Consider the following 16,635-nt stretch of genomic DNA (forward strand, 5'->3'; position numbering starts at 1 on the left):
AGTACAGTCAATAAGGTGCTGATTAATGGTTTGTGACATTTTGTGCTATACATTATAGGGCGTGTCCGGTGGCGTGATCGCGCCATTTGACTTTTTTTGGGTTCATTTTCAGTGAATTTTTTGCCTTCTTATTTGTACGACTCACTCCTAGGGAGTTTTATAATGATCTGCTCAAATTTGTCAGTATCAGTCAAAATATGGTGCTGGATTAAAAGTTGTGCTTTATTTGATGCATGTAAATTGAAGGGCGTGTTCCGTGTTCGTTTGCCGTCAAAGTTGGCCAGGTTGAATTCGAATCTCAAACTGTGGAATGGGCCATTTCCGGCATTTTTATGGGCTTCTGTTTTTAAGGAATCTCCTCCTACAGATTTTATCAGATTGACTTCAAATTTTCGATCACCGCCATCTAAAACAACATTGGTGATCAAAAGTTGTGCAATGGGACTGTAGTTTAACCGCGTGCCCATGAACGACGTGGTCGAATTCCGCCGATTGGCATAACCTTTATGTACTGATTACTTCGCTACCATGCACGTCCTCACAACTTCGTGTACATGGTCCAATGTCAATGAAAACTTCACACCCGTGATAATCAGTCTCCCCCGAACCACGTCTACATTGACGATATTCAGATATAGGTGGGATAGCGCCACCTAACCCGGCAACAGGAAGTAAGCGCTGCATTAGCGACTTTTGGTCTGATTACTGGAAATTTTCAATGTTGTGGTCCGCAACGTGTTACGACGGCACGGTAGCCGACCGCAGCACACACCCGAGTTGCGTTGGAGTGCGAGGCCACCAACGCTGCTTGCAGCTTTAATATTTTATCTGAATTTGAAAAAAAACTATCAGAGCCAAGAAATTTCGAAAGAGACTTTAGGTTGGAAGCTTGAAGACAGTTGATTGTTGAGTCTTTTGAGATTTTTTCTTGGCTCTGATTGGTTGTTTTTGTGAGTCAAAATTGTGAGTATAAAGTGCAGGTCAATCAGAGGAGAGAACCTGTCCAACGTAGGTCTCCCAGCATTGTTCCTGCTGAGAACGGGTGTTCTTCTCAAACAGAGCTGTCTGGTTGGAGATGGTGCCTGAGCTGCTCCGGCCGCTGTTCGTTACGTCCAGCACCATGGCAATGGTCGCTATGGTGCTGTTGCGATGCTCAGAGGCAGAGATGTCAGAAACCAGGGTGGAGAGGCTGTCTGCCTCCGGCTGAGAGATGGTGGCCAGGAAGGAGCTGGAGTCGGACCAGTTACCAGGATTCACTGGGACCTGGAGGACAAATATAGTAGAATAGTAGTATAGTAGACCCATCATCAACTACGTGCTATGCTACACTCATATTAATCATGTAATAGCTACTTTGAGATGTAAAAGGAGTAATTCTACATATTGTTAAACTGCCTAATTTTGTTGCAGAGCTTGAGTTAGGGCATGGTTAGCCTAGCTTAGCATGACTGGAAGCAGGGGGAAACAGCTAGTTGCATTGACTCCAGTCTATGTTTACCTACCTACCTTTTGTACCTATTGTGACGTCACCCATTGGAATGATGAAAGATTTTGGATTTGATTTACTGATTCCTTTTGCTCTATAATGCTGCGCCTTCATATCAGAATCTTTGCAGACAGGAAAGGAGGCACAGATAGATAGCTGTGTGTGAGTGTTTTTATGCCTTTATTCTGATAGGACAGGTAAAGAAAGACAAGAAAGGGGGGAGAGAGAGAGGGCGACAACATGCAGCACAGAGCCACAGGTTAGAATCAAACCTGGGCCGCTGTTGTAAGGACTCAGCCTATAGGGGCGCATGGTAGCTCACCTGGTAGAGCGTACCCCTTGCATCCAAAACATTTCAGTGATACATAATTTAATTGATCAATAATGAGAAATATCTCTTCTTTTTATTTTATTGCATACAAGAATTACATTTACAGTATTTTATTTCTTATATTATGTGTTTGTATGTTTTTAATTCATCCATCCATTAGTACTTACACTGGGCTGTAGGCTATTGCTAAATTTCCATCTGTGGCTATGGCTGTGGAGTTAGAGTGGGTTATCCACTAATCAGAGAGTTGGAGGTTCAGTCCCCAGCTCCTCCTGCTGCATGTCGTAGTGTCTTTGTGCAAGAAATTGAACTCCAAATTTCTGAATGAGTTAGTGTGTGAATGTGACATGTAGTGTAGTGTGTGTAGTGCTTTGAGTGGTTGGAAGACTAGAAAAGAGCTATGAAGTACTGTCCTTTTATCCTCTATGTGTTGGCACTGACATTATCTCTTAAGTGATTATTATTATTTTTAAAATGCATAGATCTATACTATACTATATTGTATAGTCTTCTATAGCAGGGCTCATAACTTTAGCCTACGGACCTGAATACCTACGGACCTGAATACACCTGTTTGTGGTTTTAGGGGGAGTAACATGCTTGAATTATTTATTGCCGAACAACAGCTGGATGCAGATACTACACAGAAACACTAGGCAGAGAGATGCTCTACTGTTTGTACAGAAATAGTTCCAGCATTCAAGTTCACTATTGACTCTCCAGTGAGCCTCCCCACCTCAAAAAATTCTAACAAAGACATTTTTTACATTTTACTCAATGTTGTTTTCACATTTCTGTTCATGTTAACTATGATATTGTATAAATAGAAGAAGTTTTAGCGATGTTGGTTGGTGTATTTAAACTTTGTTTCTCCCTGTTTCACGTCTTTATGCTAAGCTAAGCTAACACAACCGGACCCAGTTCTGCAATAAACTTGAAATTGACATTGATCCTGTTCTCATGCCAGTCTCAGAAAAAAAGGTAAATAATTAAATTTATAACTATACCTCAAATAAGTATTAATAGAATGCAATAAAATATTAATTTAGCATAAAAAACCATGCAGTTTTCCTTTTATTAAATAATGTTGTAACTATCACTGATTAGACTGTAGCCATGGGTTTGGGTGAAATAGCTTATTATATAACTATTTGCAACAACAGACCACTTGCATATTGCATAATAAAAAATACATTTTCTACTTGCAACTGCTGATATCAGGCCATGCAGAAAGTTGTACATTTACATATACAAGTTTTTGGCACTAATTCCACTCACCACAATACTATTGGTACAAATTTTAAAGGCGGATATCTCAAAACACTGGGAATCTACCACTATCTGTGTGGATAACCTGCACCAGAAGTAACTGAGAAAATGTGTGTACATTTTGGATGATCTAACTCTTTAAACTGGTAATGGTAACAAAAAAACATGTTTCTCTACTCACAGCTGAGCTCATACTGTTGACCTTATCAAGGAGGGCAATAATGAGGCTGTAGAGATTTCCCAGGTATAAAACAAGCACTCTGTAAACACACAAACACATGACCAACATCAGTGTGCAGTACGACCTCTGATGAATTATGCAGTGTGTCATTAGTGCTGCATTAGGCAGGGGGAGTTGAACTGATGTAGTACCTGGCCAGCTGGAATCGCAGCGAGGTTCGTGGGTGGTACATCTCGAGCTGAGCCACCAGCTCAAAGGCAGACGGAGCAATCATAGTGATGAGAGACACCACCACACTCACCTGGAGAGAGGAAGGACAGGAAAGTCACTAACATGGTGGGCGTGTTCCAAAATTCTTCCTTTTGGAGAAAGAAGAAAGATTTAAACTAAAAATCATTAAAATCACATTTGGTAAATGGTAAATTGGTAAAAAATGGACCTGTACTTGTATAGCGCCTTCTAAGTGCTTTCGCGACCACTCCAAAGCGCTTTTACACTAGCGTGCCCTTCCCCCTTTCACACACATTCACACAGGTGATGCAAAGTCCATCAAAACAGAAACTAACTCATCGCATACAGCATTTCAACACACTGATCGCTATGCATATTTGGGGTATCTTGCTCAAGGATACTTCGACACGTGGCAGGAGGAGCCGGGGATCAAACCAACAACCTTCTGATTGGGGGACGACCCGCTCTGCCTCTGAGCCACAGCCGCTCGAATTGATACCAGAGCAGCTCATACAGTACCATCAACTTAGTAGTAAGTAAACGCTGGTTACTCTCTCCATTAAAGCTGCAGTAGGCAACTTTCATTAAACAAAAACATTTGGTCATAGTTACAGATATTTACTATACTTTGACTATATCCTGACAGTAGTACATGACACAGACAATCTGTGAAAAAAGTTCCTCTGGCTCCTCCTAGTAGAATGAAAACCACGAATCAGAGCCAAGACATGAGGGGTCTTAAGGGGGCCTTAGCTCATCTTTATGAAGAAACATAGAAAAAACAACAAAATTATTTGCTGAGATACATGTGACTATGGCTTAGCTTTCATTTCAGAACCATGGACAGTGCTGTTTGAGAGAGCGCTGCCAAGCCCTCAGGAAGAGCACTGGGCTCTGAAGCCAATTTGACATAGTGGCCACAACTGTGTAATTACGGCAATTGGGTCCGTCACTTGACACTGGCCCAAAAAGACTCTCTCCACTAAGCTTACATTGTGAAAGAAGTGGCTGTAAAATGGTGGATACATTTTCATCATCACAAATATGTGAAATGGCTCAGAACATTCAGAATTTGATCCATTCAGTCCGATGACATTTGGGAAGTCTAGAAGAGCCACACAATTAAATCATTTATCTCCATTCAAGTTAAGGGAAGTCTAAACCGGAAGTAAACCGAAACTTCGTCCGCCACTGAGCAACTTTTATAGCAATGAATGGAGCACAACCTCCAACACTGTATCCAGTTCTGCATGAGCGCTGCCTGCAAGCAGCTGTTTGTACATGACTCCCCCTGCTGATCATTCATTAGTTTAAAAAACAACTCTGATATTGATATTGTTACATGAGTGTTCTGATTAATACACGTATTTGATTTTAAAAAAGTAGCCTTGTGTTATTCTGGGCTGGCTGGGACCCATCCGTCTTCCCGCTACCTGCTAAGCAGTGAATTTGTGTCAGTTCTATTCTTAATAATTTGTTTTACTTACACAAGAATCCCAAGAAACTGATTATCAGTATCAATAGTATTAGCAATCATCACAATAAAAAATCACCACATCAATAAAATCCATTATTATGTGGCAATCACATATAGCTTTAACAATGTAAGGATTTCATATCATTAAAAAAATGTATATCTTTGGGTTTTTGGAACATTTGTTCAGACTAAGCATCACTAAAGACAGATATTTAGTTGATAAATCAGCAATTAAAATATTTCTTAGTTGCAGCTCTACTCAAATATGAACTTACATTACCTAAGTATAGTTACATTTACAAACAAGATGTGTTTAATATTTGAAGATTAAATTAGACATCAGAATTGGATCATTTTTCCATTGTGGTTACAATACAGAAAACAATACATTGATCCAGAGCTGAGCCCTGAACTGACCATTAGGCAGATAGAACAGCAGCCTCTTTGAAATGATGAGCTATCACTGACAGATGACATTCAACAGTCGCCTTCCACTGGATCAGTCTCAGGTCTCCACTTTCATTGATTCCTTTCAACTGTATTGTATGTTAGATAATCTAATCAAACTAATGATGATGATGTTGATGATGTCTGCTCTGCTCAGCTACCTCATTCTTCTCCCACAGCGTTAGCTCCGGCTTCTCCTGCTCAAGTTTCTGAGAGCGGTCCACCACAAAGTAGATGATGTAGATGCTGCCAGCCAGAGACAGCAGCACCAGGATGTTGGCCAAGATGCGCAGACTGATCAGAACAGCTCTGTACGAATAGACAGAAATACACTGACCAGTTAGAGAGCACCAAACTCATATTCAAAAATCTGGAAGTTCACAATAATTCCTCAAAATGTTTTAAAGGTCCAGTGTGTAACATTTAGGAGGATCTATTGGCAGGAATGGAAGATAATGCTACTGATGCAACTGCTATTCATATAGCCAACATTTATCAGTATATATTTCTGCCACCCCTTAAAGTCTCCATGCCACCCTCTGGACACCCCATGAATATTTATCTACATCTGCCCCTGAATAGCTAAGATATGGAGGGAGGTACACTCATTTATTTAATTCTAATATCCTCTGTCACTCTAGTCACTTTTGTGATTTTACTGTCAGTTTCTATAACGTATGGAAGGGTGAGTGCACATCACTGTCTATAACCTGTAGAGATTTCACATAAATGGGCTGGATTTGAAAATCATTCAAAAGAGGAAACAAGTGCAGAGGCTTATGGAGTCTCTGTGTGGTTGTTTCAGCTGATCTAACGGGAGGAACACTAATCAAGAACATGCACAGGAAGCGTGCAAAACCAAGAAAGGAATAACAAGGACTCCTACAGACTGGTATCCTTCTTCTTTTCCTGCTCCTCCACAATGGCTTCCTGTGCAGAGACACAGTTGGTATTATGTGCACGAGGGTAAAACCCAGCCAGTAACAATGTTTAATGTGAACATTAAAAGTATAAGAGATACATTAATGCACAAATACAAGAGGGGGAAATATATGTCCTTACTCGAACAGTGAATAAAGTGTAACTAGTCCACTGAGACTGCAGTGTGTGTGTCCTGTGTGTGTCTGACCCTGATGTTGTTGACGATGGCAGCTCCTTTGCTCTCTGCAGCCTCTGGGTTTCCTATCAGGTAATCCCAGGCACAGAAAACCCTCCAGCAGAAGGTGAAGTTCTCATCAGAGGCACTGGCCAGGCTCAGACGAGAGTTCTTGGCCATTCTGCAGGAGTATTATCATTCAAAGCACATTATCAAACCATACAATAGCAATACATAGCAATATTTTAGTTTTAGGATAGTGATGTTATTCAGGTAATCAGTCCAACACTTCAGACAAACTGGCCAGATTCCATGTAGTTTGTGGATGATCCCTACAGAATCAATGATTCCTCTCCTCTGACACCACCATCAAGATATATTTCCATTTGTGGTCTACACAAAAATTGTCAATATATATGGGTGGATCGCTGTGAAATTTACAAAACATATTCATTGGAATGCCCAATTGACTTTAAATGACCTTTCCTATGGTGACTCCCTCAGGACTCCCTCACTCATGTGGGAAGAATGATAAAACCATACATTTAACATTTTAATATTACTTAAATGTAATGATGCCCGTATATATTTTGGCTCTTACATTTGTATTGTGATGTCTAATGAACATTGCTGTCTCTAGGAGACACTAGAGGGTTTTTACCCCATTAAGGTGTGGTCACAACAGCAGGCGGTGGTGCTACAGGGTGGTGCCAGACCCTTTGTTGTTGGCCTACCTGAACAATAAGTGGACACAGTTTGTAAAAAGACACATATTTGTACCATCAACTCCTGTCTCATACTCTGGCAGAGCGGGTTTATATAAAAGTGGATGGTGCAACATTGGTCAATAGCATAAATTTGCATCTCTAAGTTCTTAAAGTTGAACTCCAAGCAAAAGATTTGTGTTGATGATTTACTTCACTGCTGTGATTACGGTGGCCCAGACGTGTCAAATGAACATGATATCCAAAATGCTTTGCCTTGCAAAACACAAGCGCATTACCAGAAAACACAAATTCAAAAGCCACAACATAACAACAGAGGTGAATAACAACGGATATTGACTGAACTAAAAAGACAAACTATTATTGCCGGTGGATTGTTGTTGCCTAAAAGGAAAGTTCTTGCCCATTTGAAGCAAATCGTTAGCTAGCTAGCTAAGTATGATTACTATCACTATGAATAACTTTGCTCATTTGTGAGAATCACAATGTGCAATTAGACAGCAGAGAACATAAATATGAAAATATAGACATTGTTCACTTTATTTGACGCGTCTGGGCCACTGTAGTGAGCAGATGATAAATGAGCAACAAGTTGTTTGTGACATGACACACTACATGTTCTAGTCCAGTCGATCCCAGCCTGACCCCTTGGAGGGACCCTGACCTACAAGGCGGAGCCAAAGCTTGATTTTAAGGGGTGTAAGGAAATTTGGGAAACATGTTGAGAGAACCGTTGGCCTAGTCATTATCTAAAAAGGGCCTGATCAGAAAACCTGGTCAACTCATTTTCAGGCATTACATCACATGATTACATCATCAAATCATTATCACATCAGTATGAGTTGTAAATAGCGTAATGATTACTTTCTTAACAGAATGATGAAACTGTAGGCAAAGACAGCCATCCCAACCAGGAAGTAGGCGAGGGGCAACCGGTACCCTGCACTGCCAATTTTCCTCACCCTGCCATAATAACCATAGAATAACACAGAGTACTGCAGGTAGCCCTGTGGAGATCAAACACACACACAAGACATGTTCACATATTCAAAAACCAACTGCATCTACAGTATAACAGCTACGCAGTCTAATACACACACAGCAAAGCAAACAGAGAGTCATTAGATATCATCATGATTGCTAAATCTGTGTTATGGATCTTATTACACCTGCCATTCATTTGAGGTTCATGTATTAAAGGTATGCCAAGGATGAATTCTAATGTTTGTGGGGACTCCCTGACCTATCCTCCAATGCCACTGTGATTGAGTGTTTCAGAAGCATAGCATCTTCAAAATGAGTTGCCTGCCCAGCGTTGCTGACTTGTATCTAAAAAGGATACAAAATGTGTTTCTTCGCTTAAAACCTCCTCTAACCTGCATCTGACTGACTTACTATTGTGAAATTTGAACTTTGAGGACAAAATGTTCACTTGCTGCCTAATATATCACACCCACTGAAAGGTGCCATGATAACCAGATAATCAGTGTTATTCACTTCACCTGTCAGCGCTCACAATGTTATGGCTGATCAGTGTACATCAATAATAGCTCAACTTTACGCACGATGCATCCATGATGATGAAGATACAGAAAGATAAAATTGTATGGCAAAAATAGCATAGTCAATATTTTAGAGACACAAATCCTATATTCAGGGTAGGTTTTGTCTTAATAAGACATTAAACAGTTAATATGATAGGAGAAGAGTGTTTCCTGCTGTATCACTCCAACATATTAAGTTGGGACTCTCTTTTAACAGGCTACCTGGTTCCTCACACGCTGTATGTAAACTTAAAGTTGGCTCACTCACAATGTTTTGTGATGTTTGATCATAGTTAATTTTTCTTCATGCGTAAGAGACAATAACTGAGTGATAGTGCCCTGGATTAGAGGTCAGGGAAGCAGTAAAGTAATGTTTGAATAATGGTCCATTGTGTCTGTTAGTAATGTGTTATTGACAAAACAGTAAAAGCAAAGAGAGACTTGCCCCGAGAGACCAGATGGTGTCCAGGTCCTGGGCTGAAGCCAGATGCTCCTTGGGGATAGTTTTACTCCTCGTCGTTCCAAACGGAGCTCCGGCCAGCAGCTAGTGCACAAAAACACAGACCAATTCATGCATTATCATAATGATACACCCTTTATATACTGTTTATATACAGGGAGAGAAACACACAGAGTTCACAGAAGTTAGCTTGATTTAAACTTGTATCTTGTCAAACAGAGTTTGTTATTTGAGAAAAAAACTTTCTTGATACATCAAACAGGCAAGAGTGGAGCAAAAATCCTTTGCAGGTCATTTCAATTATTTATGGTACTAGAAAGGACACTAGCTACATGCCAATTAAAGGAAAGGGTCAACATTTGGCTTTCTTTCTGAGAGTGAGACGAGAGGGTTGATATCAGTCTCATGTTTGTGTATGAAGTACAGAGCTAGAGTTGGATGTGGTTAGCCTAGTTTGCATAAACACTGGAGGCGGGGGAAACAGCAAGCTTGGCTTGTACTAAAAAGTACTGCAAACTCTCCTTTGTAGGAGGCTTGGTGGTCTTTTGTGTCAGTCAGCACCAAAGAAATGCAGGATGGTGTAGACAGTCCACTTCTAACCACTGTCCCCTGCAAAGGACATAGGTTAAAATATGTATTTTGAAAGGCTGAAAATTAACAGAAAACCTTAATGTGATATAGTTACTGACTGTCATAAATAAAAACAGCATCTTTATGAAGAACAATTATAAATCAATTGTTTATTAATGAATTAATTATAAATTTGATCTTTTATCTCCCATTTCTATAATTCCTGCCATAGTGAAAAGACAGAAGATGTGTGTCACATCACTAGAATGCTCAAGATGTCCTCTTCACAGGACATACATGCTGCAGTGTGTGCAATATAATAACTACTACTACATTTGACGATTTATATATGACACATAATCATTCTGAAAAGAATCTAGTGATGTAGAAATACTGCCTCTGACTTGCATGCCTGGGAGGCTATAAGAAAATAAAGGAGCAAAATGTATCTAGAGTTTCCCAAAAAGGCAAACTTAAGAAATAAAAAGTGAGGAATAACTGAGGAGAGCCTTCATTCCATCCTCAGTCACATAATTTACAGGAGCAGACATCCAATCTGACAAAGCGTCCATGATGTTTGATGGTGGATGATATTAGTCACTGAGCAGAGATATACTGTAGGTGGGCTGTGTAAGAGGAGACAGTGGTAGGTTAGTCCCAGCACACGATGGAGGGAGAGAGAGATGTAAAAGGAACAGGATCAGGCAATGGGGATGATAGGATAAGTCATGTCTGGGGAAATTGCTTGTGTCTGCATGTCAGTGACAAACATAAATCCAGCTGCATTTTTTTCCTCTGTCCTTTGTTCCCGTCTGCGGTTTGTGTTTTAACTGGTCGAGCCGGAGCTGCTGGAGAACGGCTACAAACTCAGGTTATAAAGGATCCTGTGATCTGTGCCAGTATTAAAGAGTTTTGTTACACTTGTAACGTGTGATCAAAAACATTGCTCAATTCTGAGGCTGTTCCGTAAATTGTTTACTAATAAATAGCTAACTCATATCAATTTCAGGTTTAAATTAACGACTTCCTGTTAGTTCTGCCCACTTTAAGCACCACCCCTGTGAAGAAAACACAAGAGGTGAAGAATTTAAAGAAACTAAGAATGAAAGGTTAAGTGTGTACCATTTAGGAGGATAGGATATTCATAGGTATGTTTTCATTAGTGTATAATCACCTGAATATAAGAATCACTGTGTTTTTGTTAACTTAGAATGAGCTGCTTTTATCTACAGATGCTGTGGTTGCCTTTCTGCCCAGAGCAGACAAACTAAACATTGACTGTAGATAGGGCCTTTCGTGTTTTTTGTGCGTTTTAGCCACCGTAGTTTCTCCTTTGCGCTTGGAAGAAGAGGCCGAAAGCTAGGGAGTTGCCACTAAATCCTACACACTTGTTCTTCAAATACACAATACAACCTTAATAACGAAGCAAGTTACCATCAGAAAATTCTACATTTAAGATCATTTGTGGAGAGTGTGAGAGTTTGCACTCGAGTAACCAAAAACTTGATAGTAATTTGTTTTTGGATGTACATATGCAGAGTATTTTCAATAAAATAAAGTAGAACTCAGCTGACATGTTTGGATTTTGTTGTTTGTCTGAAACCCTTTGAAAGCCTTTTAATTGTTTTTCTCTTTCTTAACCTATATATGTATTCAGTTTATTTTATTTCAGATATGTGTATATGTGTATATATGTATCTTTACTAATAGTCTTGTAGCACAGAACTTTTCAAACTGGGGTCTGTGACCAATTAGGGTCCTTAGGTGGGTTGTAGGAGGTCCCCAGCAAAAGGAGGAATAGAATATTTTAACTTTTCACATTATTTGGAAGTTAGAACAACAAGGGATGAAATAGGGTTGGCTGTTTTTATTGATTGTGATGGATAAAAATCCTAGTTTGAACTTCGATTGACTATGAAGACTTTATTATTTGAAACCTAAAAATAAAACAAGACAAAATCTTCTCAAATTAGGGGTCTGTGGTCTACTGTGCATCTGTTGTGGGGGTCCATGACACGAAAACATTTAGGAACCCCTGTGATGCTATAGGCTGGGATCCAGGCAACTCTGTAGAGCTTTATCTGATATAATTGTGAATACAGTTGCTGTACTGCTGTACATGAAATGCAGAATCCAATCAAAAAGAAAGAAATCACCAATCATAAAATCACAGTTAACTATTCACATAGGATCCACATACAGTGTGACAGTACTGTATATAAACATTTGTATAGTATATCAGAGACTTGCTGACTTCTGGTAGGACGATGAAGGCTCCGGTCATGATGGTCAGGACGATGTTGATCCCAAATAACCAGCGGAGGAAGATAAAGTAGGATGCCACACCAGACCCAAAGTGACCTCAACGAGACAGGAAACATCAGCTGAGACTGACTGACAAGTTGCACACACACACACAGTGAGACTATAGGTATTTAGGTCTAACAAATAAAATAAATGATAGCATTTTGGGCGTTGATAGAATTACTTTAAATCATTGTGTAGATAAAACAGACGACTCACTTTCGATTTTCTTGATCCTCACTTCCCAGGGAATGAACAGAACCACAATGTTGTAAAGCACACGGGAAAGTTTCTTCAGCAGCTGTAGGAAGACAGACAGCACTGAGAAACTTCTGACTCACTGTAACCTCTGACAGACACACACCTCCACAATGAGCGGAAATCAAAATGTGTTAACTGATAATGTATCTGACTATAGCAGTGGTGTAGGTCAACTCTACCTCTGAGAGCTGGTTTTATAACTATAGAAATCCATTTTGCGGCCACCTTAGTTTCCCCTTTAGGGAGGGTGAAGCAATGGAGTTGCACTCTGCAACTACACCACTAGATGCCACTAATCCTACACCCTGGACCTTTAAGGGAACTTGGGATCCTATAGTACCATTTACATTTTAACAATACAATAGGTGTTGGCGTTTGGCCGGTGGCCCACCATTAAGTTTTAGTTTTGGTCATCCAAGGGGAAAAGTTTGAGCAGCTACTTTAGAGGAAGAATTAGATTAGGTGATTGAACAATAAGAAAACTAGAAAACTAAAACACAGTACAAATGTTGAATTGAGCATATCTATTTTGAGACTCATATCTAATAGCAACTTTGTAACAAGTCCCTCAAACTTAACCAGAAAATACATAATTTGACACCCCCCTCCAGAATGACACATATGAGCATTCCCAGACCTCTATAAGCAGGGTGACATCCTTTGACAGTGCCTGCTGAAATGCCTATGACCATGTAAAACGATTCATATGACAGTTCCCTGGTCTTTTTTCGGATATAGATCGATGTAGCCGATTTTATTCCTCCTGTGAACTGGTTTTCCCATATGTTTTGGTAAATCTTTAGTTTACACTCCTAGTGTTTTCTAATCTAACAATCACATTTTTGTACAAAAAGTTGTACATTTCTACATTAAAACCCTTAAAAAGTCATCTCCTCCTTCTAGCTCATTAAAACTTCTAGAATCTTCTAAAGTTTTCCTGCTGACAGCAAGATGCTCCTACGTTCACTGTGAAAGTCCATTTCAGTGGATGTCACTGGTGGCTTCAAAGTTTCTACATCACACTAACAAAGTTGCATCCTGGACCAGGACTGACTTCCTTAACTATTGTGATGTCACAAATCATGCTGGTATCATTTGCTACAGAAGAGGAGGTCTTTGTCAAGTAAATGTAAACTGTACATGATTCAAGTGTCCATTTTGGTTATTTTGTTTAGTCTTGTTTGGCTAAAATCAAATTCAAGTTGTTTCAAGCGAATGACACTGATTTAACTTTATGCCATTACATTGCTGTCTAATTGTGAGTCTTGTGTAGTCTGCATTACTCACAATGTAATTTCGTAGCACATATCGATGACGTCCACATGAGGTCTGAAACATTGTGACTTATGATGTGATAAAACATAAAATCAGAGCTGAGACGATGATTATTAATCAAGATAAGGTCAGCTGGATCGCTGATTCTGATTTTCAATTAACTAGCAGCCAAACTGTAGAATTAATAACTCATCATCAGACTGCTCACTAAAAGTCAATTTATTCTAATGGGCCCTGAGCAGCCTGAACATTTTAATTAAACTGAGCTATAACAACAGGCTATAAATTCACTCATGCTGCTGTGCTATGGCTGCATAGCTCTCTTTCTCTCTGTATATGTGTGCATATTGTACAGAGGGACAGATAAAGTAGATATCTACAGTATGTGTGTGTTCAGCCCACAGGAGGAGAAAAGTTGTTAAAATCCAACATGTTTTATTGTTCTGGCTCTGATCATCACGTTACTGCAGTGCAGTGAAATAACACAAAGAAGCTCCTCTCAGCATACAGTTAGGCAGAATAAATGGAGCTGTGGCTGTACAGTATAGAGCACATATTTTACTGAATCTGCTGAAACAGACATCTTTTTATGACCGTAGTTCTTTTTTTGTATGTTGTGGACAAGATCTGTTCTGATCTTGTTTTGCAACATTATAAATAAACCCACATGCCTGCTTGAGACTTCGGAATGTTGTGTCCATCCATAAAGCTGCAGTAGGTATGAAAATTACCTTTTGTCATATTTGCTGAAACTTTCACTATATCCTGACAGTAGAACATGTCATCTGTATTTGACGCCCTGTGAATGAGAATCAACAATCAACTATCTTTCTTGGCTCTGATTGGTTGTTTTCATTCAGGCCCGGTGGATTCTTACAAATACCATTAGGTACATCACTCCTGCAGCTTACTCTTTTCTGTCAGTCGCCTCATACTTTTTGAGAACAATCCTCTGGCCGCCTGAGAACACACACACACACACACACACAACACACACAGTGGGGAGAACATTTTCTCACATCCGCAAACTACACTTCACTACTCACTGCATCATTTATGTAAATATTACTTTTTTGGGCCCTTTCATACTGAGGCGTCTTGTACATTGTGAATATGAATGATGATGGTGTCAGGAGTGTCGGCAGTCTTCGCTCGGTAGGAGGATAAGTAGATGCTATAGGCGGTGTACCCCAAATAATAATGTGTTTCCTCCCAAGGCCTGTTACTCTGTGCCATTACACGCATACAATTATCCCTAAGTAACCTTTATATTAAGGTTATTTGTAGTTACAAGTATAAGGTACTTTAGCTGCTATTAAACATTAAGCAATCATAGCATAAGTGCATCAGTAAACCAGTTTATTTTTAGAGGAATACAACATTTATAAGGACTAAAATAAACGGTTATAGACTGATAAGTTCAGTGGGTAACGTTATGATATTTCTATATCACTATCTTAACCTATATATATTATTCAATAGGATGTTTTCTTAGTGTATATCAACCTGAAAACAAGAATTGTTTTTGTTACCTTCCATGGAGCCGCCATGTTATACCACATGCTTCTACAGTAATCCCAGAAAGAGACAAAATCAAACACTTGCCTCTGGTCTAAAGATCTAGCTACTTAGGTGGCTTACCCTTGGCCTCTAGTGCCACTGTCAGGAATCTTGGAGTTATCTTTGATCAGGATTTTCATTAACTCCCTTATAAAGCAGATCTCAGGACTGTTCTTTTTTCATTTAGTAATATTACGAAAATTAGACACATCCTGTCACAGACAGATGCAGACAAACTAATCCATTGTTATTTTGTTCTCTTTAGGCTGATTATGCACTCTTTATTATCAGTTGCCCTAATAGTCCATTAAGACGCTCAATTAATCAAAAAACGTGCCACGAGTACTGACAGCGATCTAGAAAAGAGTCACATCTTCCTGTTCTAGCTCTCTGAACTGGCTTCCCTTAATTTAGATAGAATTTAAAATCTCCTCCCACTACAAAAGCTCTTGCTGTCAGCCCCTTCATATCTTGAAGAGCTCATAGCTACCTATTACCACATCTTAGAACCACTACCTTCTATCTGAATGCTGGGTACCTTGGCGTTCCTATAGTCTCTAAAACGTTAGAACAGGAGCCAGGCCTTCAGTTACCAGCTCCTCTCCTGTGAACCAGCTTCCAGTTGTGCGTCTGGAGCGACACCTCTCCACATTTAAGTTAGGTTAAGACTTTCTCTTTGTTAAAAGCTTATTGTTAGCGCCTGGATCAGGTGAGTCCTGACCATCCTCTTAGTTATGCTCCTAGGCCTAGACTACGGGCATCTCTGGTGCACTGATCTCCTCTCTCCTCTCTCTCCTCTTTTCTGCACTCATTCATGCTCATTAAGCCATCGTACTAACTTCACTTCTTCCGGAGTTCTTGTCTTTATCGTCTTGCAGGTTCTCCCATGGATCCTGGTGAGCCTCCTGCCATGGTCCTGCTGACTACCATGCCTAAAACACTGTATTATTTATCTATTATATCTAAGTATCTATATGAACGTCTGTTCTACTGTTGTCGGCGCTCGCTGTCCCCCATCGTTGCTTGCTTCATCCTATCGTCTTTATTCATGTCGCATCGGTCATACTTTAATGTAGTTGTTGCCTTGCTGTTTTTGCTGCGTACATCTGTCTGTCTCCTCTCTCTCCTCTCTCTCTCTCTCTCTTCACCCCAACTGGTCAGATGACCACCCACCTAGAGCCGAAGGGTCTGTCCTAGTCTCTTGTAAAAGGCCATTTTCCTTGTGCTTGCTCAATGTGGTACGGTTGCGGTCTCTGTAAATGTTAAAAAGGAGTTCGGCTAGACCTGCTCTATTGAAAAGTGTCCTGAGATAACTTCGGTATGAATTGGCGCTATACAAATAAAAATGAATTGAATTGAATTGGAAAATGAAATTGAATATAGGAACACTCATGCTTTTGCTGCTACATATAGTTCAA

General features: G+C 39.8%; 1 protein-coding gene across 1 annotated transcript in view; it reads right to left on the minus strand.

The window, feature by feature from the left end:
• Window positions 1-16,635, minus strand: part of LOC118343420 (transmembrane channel-like protein 3) — a 38,743-nt gene that overhangs the window by 15,329 nt on the left and 6,779 nt on the right. Inside the window, 11 exon segments of the mRNA XM_035682221.1 lie at window positions 1,000-1,263; window positions 3,268-3,346; window positions 3,459-3,568; window positions 5,584-5,731; window positions 6,309-6,352; window positions 6,552-6,699; window positions 8,108-8,250; window positions 9,233-9,331; window positions 12,072-12,178; window positions 12,341-12,470; window positions 12,685-12,713. Coding sequence (XP_035538114.1) covers window positions 1,000-1,263; window positions 3,268-3,346; window positions 3,459-3,568; window positions 5,584-5,731; window positions 6,309-6,352; window positions 6,552-6,699; window positions 8,108-8,250; window positions 9,233-9,331; window positions 12,072-12,178; window positions 12,341-12,470; window positions 12,685-12,713 — 1,301 coding nt within the window.

This window comes from Morone saxatilis, unplaced genomic scaffold, assembly GCF_004916995.1.
Source record: "Morone saxatilis isolate NCDOM2014 unplaced genomic scaffold, NCSU_SB_2.0 Contig11, whole genome shotgun sequence".
NCBI classification, from domain to species: domain Eukaryota; kingdom Metazoa; phylum Chordata; class Actinopteri; family Moronidae; genus Morone; species Morone saxatilis.